The sequence below is a fragment of the Macrobrachium nipponense genome, chromosome 8 (genome assembly GCF_015104395.2).
Source record: "Macrobrachium nipponense isolate FS-2020 chromosome 8, ASM1510439v2, whole genome shotgun sequence".
Classification (NCBI taxonomy): domain Eukaryota; kingdom Metazoa; phylum Arthropoda; class Malacostraca; order Decapoda; family Palaemonidae; genus Macrobrachium; species Macrobrachium nipponense.
In genome coordinates, this window is record NC_087203.1 from 62,907,964 (window position 1) to 62,934,741 (window position 26,778).

At 40.8% G+C, this 26,778-nt stretch overlaps 1 protein-coding gene across 8 annotated transcripts in view; it reads left to right on the plus strand.

Moving 5' to 3' along the window:
• LOC135222805 (natural resistance-associated macrophage protein 2-like) overlaps positions 1-26,778 on the plus strand; it is a 184,773-nt gene that overhangs the window by 70,362 nt on the left and 87,633 nt on the right. For all 8 annotated transcript variants that reach the window (XM_064261099.1, XM_064261101.1, XM_064261104.1 and 5 more), the window contains exons 3-8: positions 1,579-1,701; positions 1,979-2,205; positions 21,076-21,370; positions 21,780-21,938; positions 22,348-22,395; positions 25,796-25,954. In XM_064261099.1, coding sequence (XP_064117169.1) covers positions 1,579-1,701; positions 1,979-2,205; positions 21,076-21,370; positions 21,780-21,938; positions 22,348-22,395; positions 25,796-25,954 — 1,011 coding nt within the window. The remainder of the gene's footprint in view (positions 1-1,578; positions 1,702-1,978; positions 2,206-21,075; positions 21,371-21,779; positions 21,939-22,347; positions 22,396-25,795; positions 25,955-26,778) is intronic.

Sequence of the window (26,778 nt, forward strand, 5' to 3'; positions counted from 1 at the left end):
CGCCCATCAGCACCTCAGCTCCCATTGGTGCATCATCCTCCTTCAGTGTGACTTTTGTCTGCACCTCAGTTACCAGGACTTGCAACTCCTGCAGTGCCTTCATATCCTTCAGGACTTCAAACTTCTGCCGATTCTTCAATGATGGATATCCAGCAAAAACTTTTTGGCATTTTGGGGTGGTTTCAAAAACTCCAGCACCTGCTCAGCCCCCTTCCAACTTGTCTCCTGTCTCTTCAGAAGAAGAAAAAGAGGAAGTGCATTAGGATACACTTCCAACAGCATGTTCTTCTTTGCTTCAGTATTTGCTAGCAAATTTCCCAAGTTTCTTTTTATATGTATTCTCGATTGCCATATGAAGCTCCATGAATTTTTTCATGACTTTGCATTTTTCGCCCTATACCCCCATATATAAGGGTTCTGGCCGGCCCCCTTAAGAGTATTCCTGGGGCTTATCCCATCCAATAATTGCATTTCATAGCAGCATGTCATATTGGTGTAGCTGCTTGGTAAACTTAGCTTTGGTATTGAATAATTATGAGACTTTACTAGTTTTCAAGGATGTTAAGGAAATGTTAACCAGTGGTAGGAAATAGGTTTAATAAATTTCATTCCTTGAGATATTGATTACAGGCAGTCCCCGGTTATCGGCGGGGTTTCCGTTCTTGGCAGGGTGCTGATAAGCAAAATCTGCCATTAACCGAAACTAGGCAATTTATGGCACTTGTGGCACCAATATCCAGTTAATGTCGCTGATAACCGGAACTCGGAGTGCTATGTTGCCATAAATCACTGATTTTATGGCGCTATACACAAGCCTCATAAAACCGGATCGGCATTAACTGAGTCCGCTGATAACTGGGGACTGCCTTTATCAATATAAATAAAATACTTCACTGCTTGGTTAAGAATCCCAATATGACAGCAATGGAGATTTTCACAAACAGTAGAAATGAGAAAATTGGTGATTAACACAATCATGTAGAAAGTTATCTGACATCAGAATTTTGTTTTTGTAACCAGTAAGTGTCAGTGTGTTATATATTACTGAAGGTATTACAGCATATTGTAATATCATCATTGCATGTTTTTATATAATCTTTGAATTAGTATATGCACTGGATATTCTTCCCTTTTCAAGCCTTTTACATGTGATTAATTTCACACAACAGTTACATAATGTTGTACTATTCCATACTATTATTTTGATTCCTTCTTTTTCATTTACCTTTGAAGTGTGTGGCTACTGTAGAAGGTAGGTTGTGTTACTTATGGGGAAGTGAAAGAGATGTATTGTCCAGCAACTAGAAAATGAACTGAGATAACAAAAGAAAGAGATGGTTTGAGCATGTAATGAGATAAACAGCAACTGTGGAAGCAACACTACAAAGACCTGTAGGAAGGTTTAGGAAAACCTGAAAAGGGGATTGATGAAGAACTAGACCTGATAGGAAAACTTAACATGAAATTATTATGATTGTAGTGAGAATTTTTTTCTTAAGATAATTCCAGAATTTTACAACAGATAATATTAAGTTATCATGGCTTTTGTTTATATGAATTTCATGGTTTTTTTCACAGAAAATATTCAGTTTCCGTAAATTCTGGGCATTCACGGGGCCTGGATTTCTGATGAGCATTGCTTACCTAGATCCTGGAAACATTGAGTCAGATCTTCAGTCGGGTGCAGCAGCAAATTACCAGGTTTGTAAATTTCTGCATAATGGCAGTATCAAGGTAACTATGTATTGTACCATAAGTCATACAGAAGTTATTACAATTGCATGAATGGAAATAGAATAAGGGCAGAAGTGTCCAGTATGTTAATTATTGGCAAATTTTAAGCATCAATGGGATTCTTGCATATTAAAACTTTTCCCAATCATTTATTAGGTGATAGTAACTTTGTTACTTTGGTAAATCAAGCCATCTTGGATGATATCTCACACACTTATATTTTAACATTAACCTTTCCTTGCAGCTCTTATGGGTCTTGATGTGGGCAACTATATTAGGACTTGTTATGCAACGTCTTTCAGCTCGCCTTGGTGTTGTTACCGGTCTGCATTTAGCTGAAGTATGCTATCGACAGTACCCAAAGATTCCACGTGTATTGGTATGGATAATGGTTGAAATAGCTATAATTGGGTCAGACATGCAAGAAGTAATTGGAACAGCCATTGCTCTATACCTTCTGTCAAATAAAGCGTAAGTTTACATAATTTGTTGAGTAGAAAACAGTTGTAGATATATTGCATTTGACTTTTAGTAAAATTATGTATGTGGCCTTTGTTTTAAAATCATTTCATTATTTTTTATTTTATGAAATTCAAGCATTGAGACTCACTGAAATTTTTATCAGAAATTTAGATTTAGCATAACTGTTTGTGATTTGTGTTTTTTTTATAAAAAAAAAAAATATCCCTATAAAGCAATGATGTTCAGATGGGGTAGGATGCTCAGTAATGTTCTGTACTTATACACACTTATGACTTGTGCAGTGTTACCTAGTGCTGGGTATGGCAGTGTGGTCTCAGTCAACATCAGATTACCATAGTGAAAATATCTCACTTTTATTTCTTTTTATACCTTTGCAATAAGCCATTTCCCAAGATTTTTAGACAGCTGAGCTTGATGTGAATCTTATTGTGAATGTAGAACAGTTACATTGTAAGGTTTGAAATTAATAAGAGTAATTGTGCAAATGTGCAGTATCCTTGTGTTGTCAGTGGTGTGAGTGCAAATGTGCAGTATCCTTGTGTTTTCAGTGGCGTGAATGTTGAGAAAATGTTTGATAGTATTCAAGTATTTCCTCTGGAATGAACAGTAAGCATAGTGCAAGTGAACTGAAATTGGAGGTTTTACAGTGAATCATCATAGAACAAGCTTCCAATAGCATTGCAAAGGCTGTCCAGAGGATCATGAGGATGCACAATACAGTAGGAGGTAAATTAATCCACTTTTTCATCTGCATCTGGGACACAGACTGGATGTTAGCTGTATACCCTCCTTGATGTTGATAACAAAAGCCTTATCTTAGTTCACTCAGCAACTTTAAAGGATAAAATTGGAACACCAGATTACAGGGGAGCATTTAACCTTGTTGGGCCAGACAGTCACATTTGCTGTTGCACATATATACCAGCCTAATTATCAGCTGAGAATAGATATGACTATACAGTGAACCTCCAGGTATTCGTGTTCTAAGGATTCGCAGACTCACACATTGTGCGGATTTCTCTCGGGAACATTTCCCCCCATTATTTGTGGAAAATTCGCCTATTCGCAGTATTTTTCTATGAGAAATATCCAGAAATTCCTGGTTTTTTCTATCAATTTCATCATATAATGTGCATTTTGTGATAAAACTATTAAAAAAACCAAGTATAAGGCTGTTTTCATCATTTTTATAGGGTTTCCAACTATTCACAGATTCTAACTATTAGCGGGGGGGTCTGGTACACATCCCCCCCGAATACGGGGGGGACCACTGAACAGTAGTACCTCGAGATATGAAATTATTCCGTTCCGAGGCGGCCTCCGTATCATGATCTTTTCGTATCTTGGACCACATTTTACATATAAAATGGCTAATCCGTTCCAAGCCCCTCCAAAAACACCCCAGTAAATTTCATAATACATAAAGCTAAGTTGACCTATAAACAATGAAATACTACAACAATTTGGACCATTCAATACCTAACTTAATACGTACTGCTAATACATATACCTGTAAATAAAGTGTATTAGTGTACATGGTATACAAGAAATACTGTACGTACATAAATACGTATGTAGTAAAATGTGGAAGCTTACCTTTCGAATGAGGCTATCCTCGAAAGTGGCGACAGAGGAGGAGGACAAACGGCAGATACGTACATACACTTAACTTTACGAAACACATAAAAAAATGTAAGGAAAACATAAACTAAACTTTACGAAACACATCTACAAAACTGTAACACTTAACTTTACAAAAAACTTAAAATTTGATTTTTTTTTTTTTATTTCAACTTCTTCACCACTTTCAACTTTGTTTTTTTTAGTATCGCTTGGTTCTTCCTTTTTGCTTACTACTCCTACTAAAGGCCTCTAAAAAATAACTATCCAAAGAAGATTGCTTCTGCCTACTTTTGACAATGTTCCTGAAACGACTCGGGCAAACGTCATCGAACTGTGCAAGCATACGACCTGTGTAAGCCTTTTTGGGGTGTTTCTTTTCTACGAATGATTGCACCTTATGAAAAGCAGCTAGAGCATCCTTAATTTCTGCCGTTATCATAGAGTCGTCGTCCTCCTCGCCGCCGCTAGAGAACTCCTCTTGAACGACGTTATGTTGCATGGCCTCCAACTCCTTCAGGTCATTTGTCGTAAGCTCCTCTTGGTGCTCCTCGAGAAGATCATTGATGTCGTCCTCGTCGACGACCAGCCCCATGGACTTGCCGAGTGCAACGATCTCGTCAAGATCTGGTTGCGAAACAGTTTCAGGATCGTCAACTGTTTCTGAATCTGCAGCACCAGCTTCGCCCACGTCGAATCCCTCGAGGAATTCAAGGTTCGCCTCGAAACCTCCTGCTAAGCTTGGTCGATGAGTCGGATGCATATTACGATATCGAAAAGCTCCTTCCAAAATTCACGCAAGGTGAGGTTTGTGGCATCGGTGATGTCGAAACATCTCTTGAAAAGATGTTTCGCATACAGCTTCTTGAAGTTCGATATCACTTGCTGGTCCATGGGCTGGAGGAGAGGGGTGGTGTTAGGCGGAAGATAAAGAACCTTGATGAACGAATACTCCGCTAGGATATCTTCCTCGAGGCCAGGAGGGTGAGCAGGGGCATTGTCCAACACCAGCAGGCATTTCAGAGGGAGGCGCTTCTCTTCCAAGAATTTTTTCACTGTCGGGCCGAAACACAGATTTACCCACTCGGTGAACAAAAGCCTTGTTACCCAGGCTTTTGCATTAACCCTACACATCACTGGAAGCTTCTCCTTAAGCATTTTGTGGGCCTTGAAGGCTCGAGGAGTCTCGGAATGGTAGACAAGTAGGGACTTCACCTTGCAATCCCCACTGGCGTTCGAACAAAGTGCGAGCGTAAGCCTGTCTTTCTTAGGCTTATGCCTGGGTAGCTTCTTCTCTTCCTGCATGATGTACGTCCAACGAGGCATTTTTTTCCAAAAAAGGCCAGTCTCATCACAGTTGAAGACTTGCTTAGACCTGTAGCCTTGTATTTTTGTCTTTTTTATGCTCTGAGAATCAGCTGATGATGCATATTACCAAAATATTTATTTAGGAAAATAATTTAGCTGCTATAAGAAACTAATTTATTAATGGAATTATTGTTTTTAATTTTGTACATATATGTTTGTGACATAGTCACTCAGAAAAATTGCTAAAATACTGAAGCCTGGAAGTTTTAAATTGCCTATGTAAGAAATTCAGATGGATTTTAAATATTTTTATAGTGATTACATCAATACAATGTACGTAAATGGATTCTTTAAGTGAAATATGTTAGTACAGATATTTTGCTGTTTTTTTTCTTTAAAGTAATATGTATACTACTGAGAGAGAGAGAGAGCAGAAGAATTTTTAACAAATCTATGGGAGATGCAAGGACTAACCACAATACGACATAAACCAAGAACTTACTGTAGCAAATCTTTTTTTATCATAAATGTATTTGTATGTAATAATGAAAATACTAAAGTGACGTAACAAAGCTAGCTTTCTGTTTGGAGGTACGTACGTGTCCCGTCATTCTAAATTATCCAGATATTTTAGATATGCTCTATACAATATTGCAATCCTAAAATACGTACATATTCAGTAAATATAATTTCAAAATAGTCTTACTACACCGGAAAATATCAGTATACATAAAATTTAGGTGCAGAACAAATGCGCATAGTTACATAGGCCAAAAAAAACGTGCGTCTGAATGGTAGGGGATACTACTTACAAATAACAGTTGTCCGCTGATACATAATTTTGCAACATGACTTTAAAATGTTAGGGTGCTCTGAGATAGTATTTTGAATTATATTTTTGTTTGATCTGTCAGGTTTGGGGATGAACTGTTAAAATAGGCAGTTATAGGCATTTCAGGGGTGTATATAGCTTACTTAATAACAATAGTAGATTAGTACTGTAATGTAGGATTACTTAGGGTTCTTGCGGATTATGGTTTTGGATGTATTTTTATTTGAAATTATATTAAATTGTTTTATTAGGATAATTTAAGGTATATTTTTGTTTTAACTATCAAATTAAGCTATGAAATATTAAAATAGACAGTTACAAGCATTTTAGTTACAGAGGTACTGGGTATTTGGCAGTTATAAGGATTATTAGAGGGTTTTTTTGCATTTCTGCAGCAGGTTCTGGAACTTATTCCTACACAAAAGTGGGGGAACACTGTATTTTGCTACAGTAACGAATTTGCAATAGCACATTGTTTACCTCACCTTTACTGAGTAGTATAATAAGACCCCATTTGCATTCTCTACCTACTGCTTTGCCGAGTAGCGTAATAGTAAACAGAAATTTGCTTTCGCTGCCATCTTTGCCAAGTAGCATAATAAGAATGTAAACATTGCATTCACTGCCAAACAAATATTTCGGCAATGACATAAATATCTGCAAGTCTCGCCATCTACAACCTGGAAGCAACCAGCGTCTGGCGCCAGCTCGAGAGTTTCTCCTCTCGGCTCCATATGACAGTCGCAGTCTCTGAGCACTTTGCGCTGTGTACCTCTGTGTGCTTGGCGCTGCTTGCCAAAAGTTTGGCTCTAACCCCAAAGCATTCGGTGCTGATTCCCAAACGGTCAGCACCTACTCCAGAGTGACTACATCTGTTGGGTACTTAACTCTCGCCTTTGAACACTTACCACTCGCTCCTGATCGTCTGGCGCAAACTCTTCCCGCTTGTCTACCTCCCATGCCTGGCTCCCTGTTTTCCTTGCTGTGCCTTTGCCAGTCTTGTATGGGTTAACAGAAGTTAACCTTGTAATAGTGAAGTGTTGTGCAGTGGAGGAGGTGATTACCCAGCTTGTCAGTTCTCCTAGACCCAAGTCACCGTCATACTCCCCTGAACTTGGGAGAAGTCATACTGAAAATCCAATGGAGGCTAATGGTAAGTCCCCTGGGTAGTTGCCCCCTCAGTAGTACCTGTTGTACGTTCCCAGGCTGTGATAGACACCCACTGAAAAGGCATCCTATTGGAAGTGTAGGGGACGAAGTGAATATCTGGCTCATCAGAACCAAAAGTCACTGTTATGCTCTCCTAAATCAGGAAGAAGACATACTTGCAGTCCAAGGGAGTCCAAAGGGGTTTGCCCCAGGTAGTTGCCCTCCCTCAGTCGAGCCTGTTGTCCGGTTCCAGGCCTCGGCAGACAACCATTGAATAGGTAACCATAAGGATGTGTTTTAGTGATATGAATTCTCGTTTGGAAGTCCACGGCACTTGTCTCCTGAACTTCCAGTTGTGGGGCGCCAGTATTTGGCACCAAAACACACTTCCATTGCTCGTAAGAACCCAGCACCTTAGTGCCCAGTAATTTACAAGTGTCTACTGGCTCCAGAGTGCTCTCTAACACTCCTAGTTGGAAGGAAGAAGATATACCGAAGGTCCAAAGGAGGTTGGTAGGATGTGCCTGTGGGAAGTCATCTCCTCAGTAGAACCTGTCACCATGTAGAAGTTTACTCTCGACATGGTTTGGAATCACGTAAAGCCATTGGTCTCATTGCTGAATAACCACTAGTTCCAAGCAACGTAAAAACACCATACAAACAAACATAGAACCTGTCACTTAAGTTCATGTAGTGGAAAACCCTCAGACTGCTGTTGGAAGGACATCTGTGTTGTCGTCAAGCTCAAATTAGCCCTGACAAGCAGCGTAGGTATTTTTCACAGCATGTCTCAACCCTTGAAGAGATAGTGACAATGGTATGTCTCCTATTTCATTTACGTTGACAGTTTTTTTTAGAAAGCACTTTTGTTCTTTCTTGAGTGCTAGTTCCCGATTGAGTGGATGGCTCTGGTTTTTTGGAGTGACCGATGCCAATCTCTGTTATCTGGCATTAATTTTTCAGTATTAGTTTCCCGCATCTGGACACCATACTTGGGGCATTAATCTGCATTAGAGAGGTCTCCTTTTCAGTGCCAGGCGGCGCTCCATGCCAGTTAGTGTCTAAGAGTGATGTCCTTTGCATAAATGGACAGTACATTTATATCTAGTATTTTTTAGCTTTGTGAAGAACGCTCCCTCCCCTTAGGCAGCAGGAGCACTGGTTAAGAAGATAAGAGGACTTCCAGTTTTAGTCGAGAGACATTGCTTCAGTTTGTCTCCGAGTTCTGTCCTATGTGGTAAGAATGATTGAGATGTCTTTTAGAGATTTCTGCTCTTTACTTTGAAACCTCAGGAAGAGAAAAGTTGAGTGCTCCTTTAATGCTGACCGAGTCACTAATTTGCATTCAGCCCCGTTATTTTCGCTTCCAGGCCTTCATCTCTTCTTCCCTCAGGACAGTTAAGAAATTTTCTGTTATGCAGAAGGGTTGGGCTCAGTTTGTCAAACCCACAGTTTTGCCTTTGCTATGCTTCTGTGTTTTCCGCATATTTTGGCCTGCATTTAATGTTATCGAGTCCTTTATAGTATCGAGTCCAAGTGTCTGCAAACTGTTAAAGAGTCCGCAGGGTCAGCAGTTAGTTCGCATGGTCGTCTGTAAGTTGGGCCGAGGTTCTGCAAGTTCCCTCGGTTGTCTGCAAGACAGCACAGTAGTCAGCAAATCTGCAATGCCCCTTTTTTCTTTTAAAATAGAAGACGAGATTCAGAATAAAGATGAACCAGACGATCCTGTCATCCTCTCTCCAGGAGCATTTGGATGAAGACCTGGGTTATGCAGGAAGTATTTTTTCATGTCCCTGCCAGACTCTGGGAGTATCTCAAGTCTGCCTGGTGGGATAGTCCTCTAGTGCGAGGATCTGTTTTAGCTTCTCTATGGCAAGCCTACTCTCGAATCTAAAGTCTTTAGTGTTTGACTTCATGTACTAAAATGTCATTCTTTCCCTGGATGACTGACTTCTTTGATTACCTTCAAAGGAAAGTGTGAGGAGGATTTTTACATTTGGCACAGGACTCTTGTTTATCCCCTTAGCTCTGAATCAGGTTGAACCTACAGTAGTGGCTGTCCAAACATAAGCCTATGGAAGGCAAGTGCCTTCCTACTACAAACCCAGACTTGGTTTTCTTTTCAAACGCCTAGGATCTTGGTTGGGGAGCCTGCTCTGGGAACCAGATAGTTTTTGGGATGCAGCCCTTGGAAGAACATAATCTCCTAATCTCTTAGATAGCTGAAAGTTTTTCACCTCCTGACATCAACGCTTATCAACCCTTTTTCACTCCCAAGACTGTGGTAATCTTGTCACAAGACCACATTTCTTAGTATATTCTCATCTATGTCAGGAAGCTGAAAGCTTTGCACTTATGACTTCAATGCTTCTCGACCTGTTGCATACCTAGACTGTGGTAGTCTTGGTTCAAGACATCAGTCCTTAAGCATATGGAGAAGGAAGCAAGGAGGCTCTCTCTCTTTCTCCAGTTAGTGGAGAATCCTATGATGGGTAGATCAAATCGAGTGTTTGGTTTCACGATTTTTTCAGGGCACACTACTAGTTCTGCCAGATGCACTGAACTATCAGAAGCATGTCCTTCCTGCCATGTGGACCTTGGATCCCCTGGTCTGGCAGAATCTATGGCATGGGCTGGTTAATGGCCTAGTTTGCCGCCTTAAGGAACTATTGCTTTCCTCATTTTGTTCTCCAATCCTTGGCCCTCATGCACAGGCAACTGACGCCATGCTGCAAGGTAGTTTCAACTTGGTCAAGAAAGGGCTGAACAAGTTTTCAGGTTCATTGCAACGTATTGATGACCCTCTTAGCCAATTCTGGACGATGGATAATGGTTCCCAAACCAGAAATGGTTCTTGGTGGACTCTCCATGACTTCTTCCACAATCCATATCTACTCAGACAACCTCACTGCTAAAGATACCACTTAAAAGGGTGGACCACTCTTTCCTTAGATAGACTGACTGGGGAGACTGTTGCAAGATGTAGACAGTAGTCTTCTTGCCAACTACACCAATTTATGTAGGCAGTCTTCCATTGATGTTGCAACAGTTATAAGACCTAGTCTGTAACTTTCTCTTTAGCTCAGTTAGTGAAACTCCTCCTATGCCTGAGGACTGCTAAGGGGGCTCTCTTCTTCCACCTTCAAGGTGTGTAGAGCAAGGCTAGTCTTAGTATGTAAACACAAAGGTTAAAATATATATTTTATCTTCAAACCAAGAGACTTCCAAGGCAGAGAGTAGTCGACTCTGTATATTAGAATTTGGACATAGCTCACAAGTGGTTAACGTGACCCTTTTATTGAGCCTCTCTGTTCCATGTGTCTCAACCAAACTAGAAACACTGTTCCTTGCAGCCCTAGCAAATGACAAAAGAGTTAGTGAGCTTCAGAAAATATACAAGCAAGCAGATTCTGTTCAGGGAGACAGTCTGTGAATGGGATCCATGCTTTCTCCCTTAACCCTATAACGAGCAATACCAAAAATAATGGTGGTATCAAAAGACACTTAGTAACTTTTTTGGGTCTTAGTAACTTTTTGGGTCTTAGTAACTTTTTGGGGTCTTAGTAACTTTTTGGGGTCTTAGTAACTTTTTGGGGGCTTACCTTTCATGTTCAAAATGTTTACATCTCATATTTATAACCTGTAATTTTTTCCATTATTAATTTCCAAGTGTTATTATATTAATACTTCAACCTTTTATGCATTAATTCATTGTTTTAATAAATAAGACAATAAAAATAAGGAAAAGGAAAGTGAACTAATTATTTTACTATTACCTACTAGAAAAAAGTTACCAATAAAAATAAGGAAAAGGAAAGTGAACTAAATATTTTACTATTACTAGAAAAAGTTACCAAAAAGCATCTACATCATCAGTTAAAAAATAGTCAGATAGTTCAGTATAAAGCACTAGAAAACAATGTCCATATTTATGATATGGTGCAAAACAGTTCCTGAATTAGCTCCAGGACTCATGCAGAAAAGTGTGCTCTTGGAAACAGCACACACAGTAAGAAAAGTGATAAATTTCTAAGGAGGCAGGATGCAACCCAGAACAACCAGTCATCCTATTCAACCCAGTTGAATAGGATCAACCCGGTTGAATAGGATAACTGACAGACAAACAAAATAATAATAATAGAATTGTTGCACATGTGTAAAGCTGTGAATGATCATACAAATGATCATACAAAGTTGTAAAGATGTTATGAAATTTTGGAGAAAGATAGAATAGCTTAGTTTTGATTAGTAAATAAAGATATTTTTTTTTTTACAAAATTTAATTATACAATGATAGTTATAGATTTATGAATCTTGATGAATATACTTGTTTATCCAGTTATATTCACAAAAGTATATGAAGGGTAAAGTATACTAGAATAAAAAATTTAAAATGCTTAGTAATAATGTAATTTTAAACCAGATGTACTACAGTATAAACACACATTGTTTTGTCTAAAGGATAATATATAGGGCTTTTTAGCATCTTCAAAGATGCTCACAGCTAGAACAAACTCTGCATTGTGCAGGTGGTTCTAGATTCATAAGCCTTATTAATTTGGTTCTACTACTTTGATTGTTTGCATGAAGTTTGTTAACCCTCTTACGCCGAAGCCCTAAAAATCAAAACCTCTCCTGTATGCCGGCGCCGGTTTGGAGTCAGTGCGGAGGCGGAAAAAATATTTTTTCAAAAAATCACAGCGCGCTTAGTTTTAAAGATTAAGAGTTCATTTTTGGCTCATTTTTTTGTCATTGCCTGAAGTTTAGTATGCAATCATCAGAAATGAAAAATAATATCATTATCGTATGTAAATAATGCGAGATATGGTAGCGAAATAAAAAATATTCATAGATAATTGTATTCAAATCACGCTGTGCACGGTCAAAGCTAACGAGTTACTTTTTTCGTTGTATTGTACACTAAATTGCAATCATTTTGATATATAATACATAGTAAAACAATAAAAGCAACACCGAAAAAATATTATCACAAAATGATGTACGAATTCGTAACGCGCGGACGTAAAAAAATGTTATTTCAAAAATTCACCGTAATTCTAAATATTGTTCTAGAGACTTCTAATTTGTTTCAAAATTAAGACAAATGATTTAATATTACGATACTGTAAGAGTTTTAGATTAGAATTGCAGATTTCGACCATTTCGGACGAGTTAAATTTGACCGAATGTCGAAATTTTTATATATATTTTTTTATATGCACATATTTCGGAGATGGAAAAAGCTACAACCTTCACTTATTTTTTATTGTATTCTTCATGAATTTGCGCACATTTTGATATATAAAACTCTATAAAACGGCTAATATGAAAAGGAGCAAATATTAGGATAATGCGATGTACGTATTTCGGAGACTTGCGGCCGCGAATCGGCGCGCGGAGTGAAGGTAAATATATTTTTCAAAAATTCACCATAAATCACAATATTGTTCTAGAGACTTCAAATTTGTTTCAAAATGAAGAAAAATGACGGAATATTACTAGGCCGTAAGAGTTTTAGCTTACAATTGCGTTTTTCAACTATTTCGGTAGTCAAATTTGACCGAACGTGATTTTTTTTCTATTTATCGTGATTTATATGCAAATATTTCAAAAAAAGAGAAAAGCTACAACCTTCAATCATTTTTTGTTGTATTCTACATGAATTTGCGCACATTTTCATATATAAAACTTTATGTAACGGCTAATTTTGTACATGAACTGCCCTGCCAGATATATACTTAGCTTAGGTCTCTGACGTCACGACTGAAAATTCAAAACTCGCGGCACACGCTACCGGTAGGTCAGGTGATCTACCTTACCCGCCGCTGGGAGGCGGGTGTAAGAACCAGTCCCCTTTCTTGTCAGATTATTTTCTGTCGCCGGCTGGACAACACCTGTTGTTCAGTCCTTACGATAGTTAAAATTCGTTCTCGTTGCCGACGATTTGGATTTTGGTGAAGTACCCTTTGTTTGTTGGCTTGGCATACGCTTTTGGACTGTTTTTTGGATTTTTCTTTTGGATTTCTCTTACATATCTATAATCATGGATGATTCTGAAGTTAAGAAACCTAGTTTATTTAGGGTTTGTTCAGAGAAGGAATGTAAAGTTAGGCTTCCTAAAGCTGCATTAGATCCTCACTCGGTATGTACGTCTTGTAGAGGGAATGAATGCTCTTTTATTAACCCTTGCAAAGAGTGTGAGAATTTGGATGAGGATGGTTGGAAGGCTCTTTCTTCTTATGTGAGGAAGTTAGAGAAGGATAGGGTGCGCAAGGCTTCTTCAAAGAGTTCTAGTAGATCGAGGGTGAGTGAAGTTGACGCTGAGAATCCTGTAGTAGAAGTAGTTCCTTCTCCAGTTTCAGCCCCTGCGCCCAGCTTTGAACCCGAAGATTCGTTTTCGGAAGTTGCTTCTGGAGAGCCTCGATCAGGAGTAAGGAGAGCCTCGCTCGCTCTCGACAAGGTAAGAGTGATGATAGTGCAAGTGATCAGTGCAGTGCCCCTAGTGCAGTGGAGGGTGCGTCTGACCGGCTCACTAACGCTTCCAGGCCTAGACCTCTTCCAGACTCCCAGACCCAGTGGAGGAGGAAAGTCGAAAGCCGCAGGAAGGTTAGGGAGAACCCCCACCGGTCAGGCGTCCCCTCGGCAGTTCCTGTTGCTCGTTCCCAGGCTGCCTTGGATCGAACCAAGAAAAGTTATTGCGCCAGTGCTTCTCGTCATCTTCGTCGCCTTCTCCTCAGCGTAGATGGAGCGCCTCGGAGTCGTCTCGCCCTCTCAAGAGGCCCTGGAAGGATCCTTGCGCCCTTCCTTCCAGCCCCGAATCCTTCGCGGAAGAGCCAGAAGTGGAACGCAAGAGAACCAAGATTTCGTCCAGTTACGCTTCTCCTGTTCGCTCTCGGACTTCGTCCCCTGTAGAGGAGTTTAAGAGATCTCCTGCGCGTATCCTGGCGGGTCTGCAGGCGCAGATTGCGGCTTTAGCGGAGTCTATTGCCGGGACTTCTCATCGTCGGAAGGACGCCTCACTTCCGGTGAAGAAGTCTAAGAACGTTCCTTCGGCTAAATCTCCTTTGGCTAGAAAAGCTTTTGAGCCTGTTAGTAGGAGGTCAGAAGTGCAGGCTGGAGCTCGGGATCTTTCTCCGAGTAGGCTCTCCTCTCTTCCCAGCGAGAGTTGTGAGCATGTAAGGCGTAAGGAGCCAGACAGGCTCTCTCCTCAGGATTTCCGCTCCTCTTCAGTTAGGCGTCAAGAGCTTGACAGACGTCAAGAGCCTCGTTTTCGTCAGGAGCGAAGGAAGAGTTCTTCGCCTGGTGGCCACTCTCCTTTTGACGGACGCTCGGAGCCTAGTAGGCGTCTAGAGCCTAGTAGGCGCCAAGAGCCTAGTAGGCGCCAAGAGCCTGGTAGGCGGCAACGGAAGTTTTCTCCTCCGTTAGATCACTCCCGATTGGATAGGCGCTCAGAGCCTTGTAAGCGCCGCGCTTCTGACAGGGATTCATCTGTGGATGTTTTCTCTCCCCGTGGCAGGCGTCAAGAGCCTGGCAGGGGTTTTGAGCTCAATAGGCATCAAGAGCCTGGCAGGCGTATTGAGGATGGCAGGCGCCAAGAGCCTAGCAGGCGCAGAGAGCCTGATAGGCGCTCTCCCTTATCCAGACGCTCTTCTGTGGAGTTAGAATCTGTTTCCGACAGACGGGCCTCCACTTGTAGGCGCTCTCCTAGTCGCTCCCCAAGTAGGCGCTCTCCTAGCAGGCGCTCCCCAAGTAGGCTCTCTCCTGGGAGGCGCTCTCAAAGTAGGCGCTCTCCTAGTAGGCGCTCTCCAACTAGGCGCTCTCCTAGTAGGCTCTCTCCTGGGAGGCGCTCTCAAAGTAGGCGCTCTCCTGGTAGGCGCTCTCCTGGTAGGCGCTCCCCGTGTAAGCGCTCTCCCGGTGGTTTTTCTTCCAGTAGGCGCTCGCCTAGTAGGCGCTCTCCGAACAGGCGCTCTCCAAGGATTAGCTCTCCTCCGGGCAGTAGAGCTTCTAGACGTCATTCTTCGGAAGAATTTGTTGGTGATTCCGAGGAAGATTTGCCCAAGGATGCTTCGGTTTCTTTGTATAAGAGACTTACAGACCTCCTCTTGCAAGATTTTGGGGAGTCTCTTTCGGCCGTTGCTCCTCCGTCTCCTCCGTCCTTATTTTCAACGACCAATACGGCTAAGAAGTCTTCAGTCGTTAAGATGAAGCCTACAGTGTCTATGAAGAAGGCTCTGAAGAACTTTGACGACTGGTTGCTTTCAAAAGAAGAGAAAGGCAAGACAGTTTTTTCTTTTCCCCCGTCCAAGCTGACGGGTAAGATGGGGTTCTGGTACGAGTCAGGAGAGCCCTTGGGTCTAACTCTTCCCTCTTCTGCAGACTCGGACTTCTCTTCGTTGGTTGATTCCGCACGTCGCTCGGCGCTGAATTCTGCGAAGACGACGTGGGGTATGAGCGAGTTGGATCATCTTCTGAAGGGAATGTTCCGAGTCTTAGAAGTTTTTAACTTTCTTGATTGGACCCTTGGAGTGTTGGCTAAGAGGACTCAAGAGCAAGACACTCTTTCGCCTGAAGACCTCCACGCAGTTCTGTCTTGCATGGACAAGGCAGTGAGAGACGGTTCCGGGGAAATTGCTTCACTTTTTGGTGCAGGAGTGGTAAAGAAGAGGGCCGTTTTCTGCTCTTTTCTTACCAAGGCGGTTTCTCACGCACAGAGAGCTTCCTTGCTGTATTCACAGCTTTCCCCGCAACTCTTCCCCAAGAAGACTATTAATGATATCTCCAGCTCGTTATCAGCAAAAGCGACGCAGGATATGCTAGCTCGCTCGGCTAGAATTCCGAAACCTTCGTTTCAGCAGAAGACGAAGAAAGAGGCTCAAAGTAGGCAAGAACCCTTTCGAGGAGGACCTTCGTCTCGCTCTTCTTCCTCCAGAGGTTCGAGACCACCTAGAAGAGGAAGGACCTTCTCCCGGTCTATTAGGGCCAAGAAGTAGTTCGTGTGTCCTCCAGACAACTGTGGGTGCCAGACTTCTGAACTTTGCAGATGTCTGGGCACGAAAGGGGGCGGACAACTGGTCCCTCGCGATCATCAAGAGGGGATACCTCATTCCCTTTATCTCGAGACCACCCTTGACCACCACTCCAAGGGCACTGGTGGCCAAATACAAAGACCCACTAATGAATCAAGCCCTCGCTCTAACGGTAGAGCTGATGTTAGAGAAAGAGGCAATAGAGATGGTTCAGTACCCTCTTTCAGCGGGGTTCTACAACCGTCTGTTCCTAGTTCCCAAGAACTCAGGAGGATGGAGACCGGTTCTGGACGTGAGCGCCCTGAATGTCTTTGTGAAGAAGAGGAAGTTCGCTATGGAGATGACGTCATCAGTCTTAGCAGCTCTTCGTCCTGGGGACTGGATGGTGTCGCTGGACCTTCAGGACGCTTACTTCCATGTACCAATCCATCCTACTTCTCGCAAATTTCTCAGATTCATGTGGGAGGGAACGTTTTTCAGTTCAGGGCCCTATGCTTCGGCCTTTCCACGGCCCCCCAAGTATTCACAGGACTGATGAAGAACGTTGCCCAGTGGCTTCATCTCGAGGGAGTGAGGTTTACCCTCTACTTGGACGATTGGCTTATCAGGGCCAAATCCAAGGAGAAATGTCTGGAGGACTTACGAGTGACGTTGGATCTAGCAGCTTCTCTGGGTTTGCTAGTGAATTTCGAGAAGTCACAGCTAATCCCCAGTCAAGAGCGTATCTATCTGGGGATTCTGATGGCTTCTCAGGTTTTTCGGGCGTATCCGTCCCCAGAGAGGATAACCCGAGGTTTGGAGAAGGTAGCAATCTTTCTAGAGAAAGATGTATGCACAGCGAGGGAGTGGATGAGTCTGTTGGGGACACTCTCCTCGCTGGAGCAATTCGTTTCTCTAGGAAGGTTGCACCTCAGACCCCTACAGTTCTTCCTGACGAGGAACTGGGATCGGAAATCTCAAGGTCTGGACTTTGCGTTCAAGATTTCGCAAGAGATAAAGGAGGATCTACGTTGGTGGCTAGACCCTCTATTGTTCAAGGAAGGCCTTTCCTTGCAGGTTCGGAACCCCAACCTAGTGTTGTATGCAGACGCTTCGGACAAAGGTTGGGAGCTACTCTCGGGTTGAGAGAAGTGTCAGGCACCTGGATGGGGGATCAGGTGTCCTGGCACATCAACAAGAAGGAGCTAACACCGATTTGGTTAGCTCTCAAGACCTTCGAACCCCTCGTAAAAGGGAAATATGTTCAGATCAACTCCGACAACACTACAGCCCTGGCTTACATTCGGAAACAGGGGGGGACTCACTCTTTCTCCCTGTACGAGACAGCGAGATCGCTCCTCTTTTGTGGTCAGAGGAAAGGAACATAAGGCTTCTCACCAGGTTCGTACAGGGAGAAAGAAATGTCAGAGCGGATCTGCTAAGCAGAAGGAATCAAGTCCTTCCCTCAGAGTGGACTCTGCACGCGGACGTATGCCAGGAGCTGTGGAGGACGTGGGGCAGGCCCCATCTCGATCTATTTGCGTCCTCCAGGAATGCGCGGATAGATCTATACTGCTCCCCTATTGCAGACCCAAGAGCAGTGGCAATAGATGCATTCCTGATGGATTGGAGGAATCTGGATCTTTACGCGTTCCCGCCTTTCAAGATTATAGGGGAAACGTTAAGGAAATTCGCAGCGTCAGAGGGAGCAAGGATGACGTTGATAGCTCCGTTCTGGCCCGCCCACGACTGGTTCACAGAGGTACTGGAATGGCTGGTGGATGTCCCAAGATCCCTACCGCTAAGAGTCGATCTGCTCAAACAGCCCCACTTCGACAGGTTTCACAAAAACCTCCCCGCTCTCAGTCTGACTGGATTCAGACTATCAAGAGTCTCGTCAGAGCTAAGGGCTTTTTGGCAAAGTCTGCAAGGGCTATTGCCAATGCACGTAGACCTTCCACATCTAGAGTCTACCAGTCGAAGTGGGATGTTTTTCGACGCTGGTGCAGGACTCATAAAGTTTCCTCCTCCAGTACCTCTGTGACTCAGATTGCAGATTTCCTTATCTTCCTGAGGGAAAAATGCGGGTTGGTTGTCTCCACCATCAAGGGATACAGGAGCATGCTTTCCTCAGTTTTTCGTCATAGAGGATTAAACATATCTGAGGACAAGGACCTCCATGATTTAATCAGATCGTTTGAAACGGTTAAAAGAACCTCCTCCTTAGTGCCTAGCTGGAATCTAGATGTCGTGCTGCTCTTCCTGAGGTCCTCAAGGTTCGAACCTCCCCATGCTGCTTCGTTCAGAGACCTTTCGATGAAGACACTTTTTCTCTGTGCGTTAGCGTCAGCGAAGAGGGTCAGCGAGCTGCAGGCTCTAGAAGGTGAGGTAGGTTTCCAAGGAGGCTCCGCGGTTTGCTCTTTTCTTCCGGCTTTCCTAGCCAAGAATGAAAACCCTTCTTCGCCGTGGCCCAGGAGCTTTGAAATCAAAAGCTTATCCTCCTTAGTTGGGACAGAAGAGGAGAGATCTCTTTGCCCGGTGAGAAGCCTGAAATATTATCTTCAGAGGAAGAAAAGACTTGCTGCTAATGAGAGCAATCTCTGGTGCTCTGTAAGGGACCCCAGTAGGCCCTTATCTAAAAATGCACTCTCATTCTTTATCAGGAATATTATTAGAGAAGCACACACTTCTTGCAATCAGCAACAGTTTAACCTTCTGAAAGTCAAGGCGCACGAAGTACGGGCCATCGCGACGTCTTTGGCTTTCAAGAAGAATTTGTCATTACAAAACCTTATGAAGGCCACTTTTTGGAGGTGTGAATCAGTCTTCTCTAATCACTACCTAAGGGACGTATCGATTACGTATGATAAGTGTTTTGGGCTAGGCCCTTACGTATCGGCGGATTCAGTGCTGGGGCAGGGAGCTGAAACACATCCTTTTTAATCCTTTTTCCCTGTTAGTTTTAAGTTTGAGTTTTTTGGTTGTACGAAGGAGGTTGCAGGAGGCAGCTCCTTCTTTCGTATACTAATGTTAGTATTTGGTTAGGTGATCGGTTGTGCTTGAGGCTCCTTGCAATTGGTAGTGATAGGCTCTGGCATGTAAGCGGGTTGATCCCCATTGACCAGATCCTGCTTGGATTCTGCCAAGTAAGTGGACTCAGTTCCCATTGGTAGACCCAAAGAGTTCTTCAGCCATAGGTCACGCCCTCGCTGAGACTCTTTAGGCAACGCAGACTAATAGACAGTAACTATCAAGTCTTCTGCCTAAATCAGGTAAGAACCAGAGTTTTATATTATGTATTCCTTTAACATGTGTTGTCCCCACTTTCTAAGTAAGTATGTGTCTCTTTCCCTCCACCAAGGGTGTCAATCAGCTAAGTATATATCTGGCAGGGAAGTTCATGTACAAAAATGATATTGTTAGTATACAATAAAGTTTTGTACATACTTACCTGGCAGATATATACGATTGATGGCCCGCCCAGCCTCCCTTCAGGAGACAGGTGGAAGAAAATAACCTGACAAGAAAGGGGGACTGGTTCTTACACCCGCCTCCCAGCGGCGGGTAAGGTAGATCACCTGACCTACCGGTAGCGTGTGCCGCGAGTTTTGAATTTTCTGTCGTGACGTCAGAGACCTAAGCTAAGTATATATCTGCCAGGTAAGTATGTACAAAACTTTATTGTATACTAACAATATCATTTTAAATGGTGCAAACATTTCGACAATCGCACAAAAAAAATTCTGATTTTTTCGGAAGAGTTACCGCTCGGACGTAAGGAAAATTTTTTTTTTTTTTTCATAAATTCACCATAAATCGAAATATTGTGCTAGAGACTCAAAGTCGTTGTAAAATAAAGGTAAATGATTGAATATTACTAGAATATAAGAGTTTTAGCTTACAATTGCAATTGTTTTTCGACCATTTCGGTAGAGTCAAAGTTGACCGAAAGTTGAAATTTTTGCACTTAACGTTATTTATATGAAAATATTTCGAAACTGATAAAAGCTACAACCATGGGTTGTTTCTTGTTGTATTGTGCATGAAATGCGCACATTTCCATATATAAAACTTTATGTAACGGCAAATTTAAAAGGGTGCAAACATTAGGACAATCGCACAAAAAAATTTATCGGAAGGTTTCACACGAACGTAAGGAAAAAGTTTTTTCATAAATTCACCATAAATCGAAATATTGTGCCAGAGACGTCCAATTTGTTTCAAAATTAAGGCAAATGATTGAATATTACTATAATATAAGAATTTTAGCTTACAATTGCGTTTCTCGACCATTTCGGTAGAGTTAAAATTGACCGAAGGTTGAAATTTTTGCACTTATCGTTAGTTATATGAAAATATTTCAAAAATGATAAAAGCTACAATCATGAGTATTTTTTTGTTGTATTTTACATGAAATTGCGCACATTTTCATATATAATAATTCATGTAAAGGATAATTTAAAATGGTGCAAAAATTATGTCAAAGTGACGAAATAATTTTTGAGATGTGACACTGATACTTTTTAGGGCGATAAGAAAGAAATTCGCGCTTGCGCGCCTGCGTAGCAATTGTAAACAAAACAACGCCTTGATCCGTGAACTCCCAGCCTTCCCCAAGGCGCGTGATTCAAAAGTTTTCGGCTGGTAGGCCTATAAGTATTTTTCCGCGAATTTTTAAAAAAACTTTTTTGAGCCGACTTTTGATACGTCCAATCGGCATACGGGAGACATTTTGACTCGACGTTTAATACGTCCAATCGGCGTAAGAGGGTTAAATATCTGATAACAACATGTAAATTGTACTCATTTTATACTCAAAATTGCAATGTATAAGCCTTAATGTTTACCTTTTAAATAATTTTTCTTCAGTAAGGTGTGCACAGAAAAGAATAAGTCTGAATTTCATAAGAATAATGGTAACTTTTCTTTTTGTCAATCTTACAGAATTCCGCTTTGGGGTGGTGTGTTGATCACTGTTGTTGATACATTCACATTTCTCCTCCTCGATCGCTATGGTCTGCGGAAGTTGGAAGCATTTTTTGGCTTCCTTATTTCAGTGATGGCTGTAACATTTGGGTATGAATATGGTGTTGCAAAACCTGATCAAGTGAAGGTAATAGAAGGCCTAATTATTCCTAGATGTCAAGGCTGCAACAGTGCTGCTCTTCTCCAGGCTGTTGGAATTGTTGGAGCAGTTATAATGCCTCACAATCTTTATTTGCATTCTGCTCTGGTGAAGGTAATTTTTATTATAAAAAGATCTTGAGATTATGGAGTATTATCTCAGCCCCAAAATCTTTTGAGTTGTATTTTACATTCTAAAATGATGGTGCTGTATTTTTTTTATATAAATTTGTAGTGAGAGATGGTATTTAGAAGTAACATCCAAAAGGCAGATCTATAAAGAAGTTGCCATGGTTTTCAAGGTTGGATTTTTAAGCCTCCAAGAAAGTAGGTTATGTAGGCCATCCAAACAATATTGTTGGTAATGCTGTTATAGACTATCTGTAAAGATAATATGAACTATATTCTTATCACTTAGATTGTATATGCAGTGTATATAGTAGATTGTATATACAGTGTACTATATACAGTATATTTATATCACTGTTATATTAATTCATTTTAATAATCCTTCTGATTTTCAGTCACGGGATGTAGATCGCAGGAAGAAAGAAGAAGTTAGTGAAGCAAACAAGTATTTTTTCATTGAGGCAGTTGTTGCACTCTTTGTATCATTCCTCATCAATGTATTCGTTGTGTCAGTCTTTGCATCAGGGCTCTATGGTAAAACCAATCAGCAGGTGGTAAGTAATATTATTATCAGGTCTTTAAACTAAGATACTTGAAAAAAAATGCAGTCTCAAAACATTTAAGCAATGAAGGGAGAGTAGGGTTTCGTGGTGATTCAGTATTTTTTTTCTTATTTGTCTAATACATACATGTAAATTACAGCAAGTTTAAAAGGCATTTAAGAACACACATGGTTTTTGGACCCAAATACAAAGACTACAACAGCTTTTTGAATGAAATATAGCCTTAGTAAAGATGTGAAATAGCTTTAGTGTTATGTTTAGAAAGATTACATTCATTATAATTGTACATTATAAATCTAGATCTTGTCGTTTAGTTAAATAGCTACTTATATGTGAATACAGTAATTATTCTTAGTATTTTATCTGTAAATACATTTAAGAATGTTTTTCATGATTTCAGCATGATGCTTGTGTTGCAGTAAACAACACTCATAGTGATATTTTCCCGGTGAGTATTATTGTGGCTTTGTATTAATATTTGTCATATGTATGTATTTCATGTGCCTATCATTAATGTGCATGTTGTATTTCATGTTATTACTTGCAATGAATCATACTGTTGAAGATAGCTAAATCTTTGCACTCACAAGCTGGTCAACATTCAAAATAAAAGAAATTGGTTTTTCTCTCCTGCTGCTGCTAATGTTTCCCTTTCAACTTATGCATTCTTCATTTTTAATGCAGCTTCAGTGGAATCTGAGCTAAATAGTACCATTCTAGCTGTATTATTGTCCAGCAATTTGCCTTCCAGTAGTGATATTCAATCTTGCAAGGCATTTTTGAGTGAAGTGGTGTTGTCAGATAAGGTGGGACCTTCCCTTCCTGCCCTTTTCCCAGCCTTTTTTCTTGTTTCCTGTGGCACCTCTTGGCATTACATCCTCTCTTGCTCAGCTGCCTGGCTGACTCAGATGAGCCATAAGAGGGTGCACTTTCTGCTGTCTTCCCTCCTGTGGTGCCAGCAGTATTGTTTGAGAGGTTGGCAGTTACTGTCCCAACTCCTTCCAGGCAGAGAACGAGAATGATGCAGGGGAGTCCTCTAGAGATTATGCTTCTCTTTATTCTCATTTAGTAGAGGAAAGGGATTCCATATCAGCTAATTGTCTGTTGTCATCAAGCATTTCTTACCAATTAATCGTTGAAGAAAACTAGGCTTTCTCCTTCTATAATGGCATATTTTGATGAGATTTCTAAGAACACCAGCATTTGCCTTCCTACTTTTATGAGGCTGCATATACAATACAGGGACATTACTGGCACTGAAACAGTCTTCTGTATAAGACTGACTGCTTTCCCTGCCTTGACCCATTGAAGAAGTGTTCTTGAAACAGGCAAAGTGCTTTGGAGTCATCCAGTTTGGTCCTGGCTCCTGGCAGATCCAGAAGAGGAGACTTGATGAATTCTATTGATATGCAGATGCATATGTAGTAGCTAGCTAGCTGCTGTCTTCTTTGAAGGCTATATCTTTTCGAAATGTTGGCTTTTCACCTTGAGTAGAAACAAAGCTTTCTTAATGTGATAATATAAGCTTCTCAGGTTTTAATCAGTCATGTTTTCCCTTTCTACATTTATTAGTGTCTTAAAATTTATAATGTTTTCACCTTATTCTTGAGTAGTAGCTGTAACTGAGTCTGTCTTAAGGTGGACATACGGTAATTTCACAAAGTCCACAAGTTGGAATTAGGATTTTCACTTGGTTCTTCTCTTAAGAGGGGCATATAGGGCCATACATTAAGTTCACAAATTGGATTAGGATTTTTCACTGAGTCTTTCAGAATCACTTCACTAAATATATTTACTCTCACCTTCTATGCCCTGTTCTGCCTGTCTCCCCTTGTTTTACTCTATGGGTTCTTTTCCTATTAATTTTTGTATTCACTTTTCGTGTGATGATCGCGTTCTATAAGTGCCTTCTACAGTCTGTTTGGTGACGTAGAGGCTCCTATTTGTTTTTCTCATAGGGGAACAACAGTACCTTTCATGAGCGACCATATGCCTCAGAGCGAATGGCGCCTCTATTTTCCATTAACCTTTTTGACACACTGGTGGATTTGCTAAAAGTTGCTGACTAAATATCTTGTAATAGTGAGTTAATGAATTCTGTGCCATTGTCAGATATAAGTTTTGGAGCAGAGTATGAATTTACAAAATGTTTTGTCAGAGAGCAACTGCACCTTGTGGATCCAAAACTTTGGTAGCACGTGCTGTTTATTCTTGATGGCCCTGGGGTTTGCAGCCTTGTAAATGATGCCTGGTTTCAGCATGAAGCCAGATGCATTCCCACATATTATGATGGTACCCCTATCCTTCTGGGTCTTGAACCCAGATCTCTCTGGCTGCATCCTTCATGAGGTATGTCTGGGACAGCATCTTCTTCCAGAACAAGACAGTCTTGCTGATATTGAACATCTGTTCTGGATGGTAGCTCTTGTCCCTGATGATTTTCTTGAAGGTCTCGGCATATTTTGTGATTGCTTCCATGTCTGCCGATGCTGCTTCCCCATGCAAAGAAACACTTCAGTTGGAACTGCTTCTGAAAGCGGTGAAACCATCTCTTGCTGACCTGAAAACCTTGAGGAGCTGACGTTGGTCTTGCTTGTGGCTCTTCCTCTTCTTCCTCATCTCCCATAGGTACAAAAAGAGAGGCGTACAAAAACCGAGGTTTGACTGTATGTACATAATCACGAAAATACTAATGTGATGTAACAAACCTGGGATTCTGTCCTGTTGTTCTAAACTATCCATGTATTATTTAGATATGTTCTGTACAATATTGCTAGCCTAAATACATACCTGTACAGGCAGTCCCTGTTTATTGGCGATCCAGTTTTATGTGTTTTGTCTAGCGCCATAAAATTGGCAATTTATGCGCCATAACGGGACGAGCTCGGGTTATCAGCGCCATAAGGTTTCTTATGGTGCGCTATAAGGGTGCTTATGGCACACCATAAGGGTGCTTATGGCACACCATATGGGTGCTTATGGTGCCGATAACCGGTTATCAGCTCCATAAGTACCATTATGGCACCATAAATCACTTAGTTTCGGTTAATGGTGGTTTTCGCTTATTGGCACACCCCCGGGAATGGAACCCTTGCTGATAACTGGGGACTGCCTGTACAGTAAATATTTAGAAATCATCTTACAAGACAGGAAAATATCAATAGTACCATATGTAAAATTTGTCCAGTGCATTACGGTATGCACAGAACGATGCGCAAAGTTTCATAGGCCAAAGAATACGTGCGTGTCTGAATGATACAGGATACTTAAAAATAACAGTTGTAGGCTGGTACTTAATTTTGCAACATGACTTTGAAATGATACGAGGGTGTTCTGGGATGATAGTTTGAGGTATATTTTTATTTTAACTGTAAAGTTTGGCAATGAACTATTGAAATAAGCATTTATAAGAGTTTTAGGGGTGTGTAGGCTATTAACCTACTAAGAGTAACAGTAGTAGGAGGTTACTTTGGGTGTTTTGAGACAAGGGTTTGGGATGTATGTATGTTTGAAATATCAAATTTAGTTTGATAATTTAAGGTATATTTTTGTTTTAAATAACAAATCAAGTAGTAAAATGTTAGAATGGACAGTTATAAGTATTTTAGTTTGAGGGGTACAAAGTATTTGGAATTTATAATCCAGTTACATATAAGCATTTTTAGAGGGGATTTTTGCATTTCCGCAGATTTTGCATTGCCACAGTAGGTTCTGGAACCTATCCCGCATAAAAAGGGGATCACTGTACTACTTGTGTTTTACTTGATCATAGAAGACATTGTACATTCCAGCAATTGCAGCTCTTACTTCTGAATGGATGGTATTCTATTTGCTGTTTTGTTTTTCAGGAAAATGATGATCTTGTTGATGCTGATCTATATAAAGCAGGTGTTTTCTTGGGTTGCACATTTGGTGTCGCATGTATGTATATATGGGCTATAGGAATACTTGCAGCTGGCCAGAGTTCTACCATGACTGGGACCTATGTTGGTCAGTTTGCCATGGAGGTAAGTTCATACAATAATATAGTATAATAATTTGTAATAAGTAATTTGTTTTTTATTTTGAGACAGAAACAACGGCATAAAATATAGTAAAGCATTATAATATAGAAAGAGCGTCTGTGATATTCAGTTCATTTGGGATTCATGTTTAGTTAGTTTAGCTTATTTAGTGAATCAAATTAAAATCAAGCCCTAGATCAAGTAAGGAAAATATACAGGTACTTTGAAAAGAAAGTTATCAATAATTTTATCATTGGAAATGTGTCCTTGACAATATGTTTAAATTGTCAGTTATGTTTAATTTTGCCTTTATGGTCAGTGATAATTCTATGGTTATAGACTATACTGAATAGGTGGTACCCAATTTAAATTATCTCAAGGTTTAGAAATTCTTTAAAAATGAGACTTTATTACTGATGATTTTAACTTCTATTCAGACAGTTAGCTAGGTTAAGAAAGTTGTGCACTTGTAGTAAGGAATAACTTATTTATTACTTCCAATAACACTTACAAAATTAGTTTATTGTACATGCTATTGTAGCTGCTTAACATAATGTTACCAATAAATAACATGTTAGTGTGATTTAAATTGACTAAATTTTGCACTTGTTAGGTACTATAGCTTCACAGTTAATAAAAGAGGTATGTGATATGTTGTGGGTATGTAAATGCTGCTGAATATTACTAATTAAACGGCTATGTTGAAATAAATGGGTCATTTGAAAAATTGAACTCATGTAAGTTAATTCAGTGCACTTCAGTGACATATGTTAGGCTGACTGGATCTCACAAGAGTGGCTAATGTTGATGATTTGTAAGCTTAATCA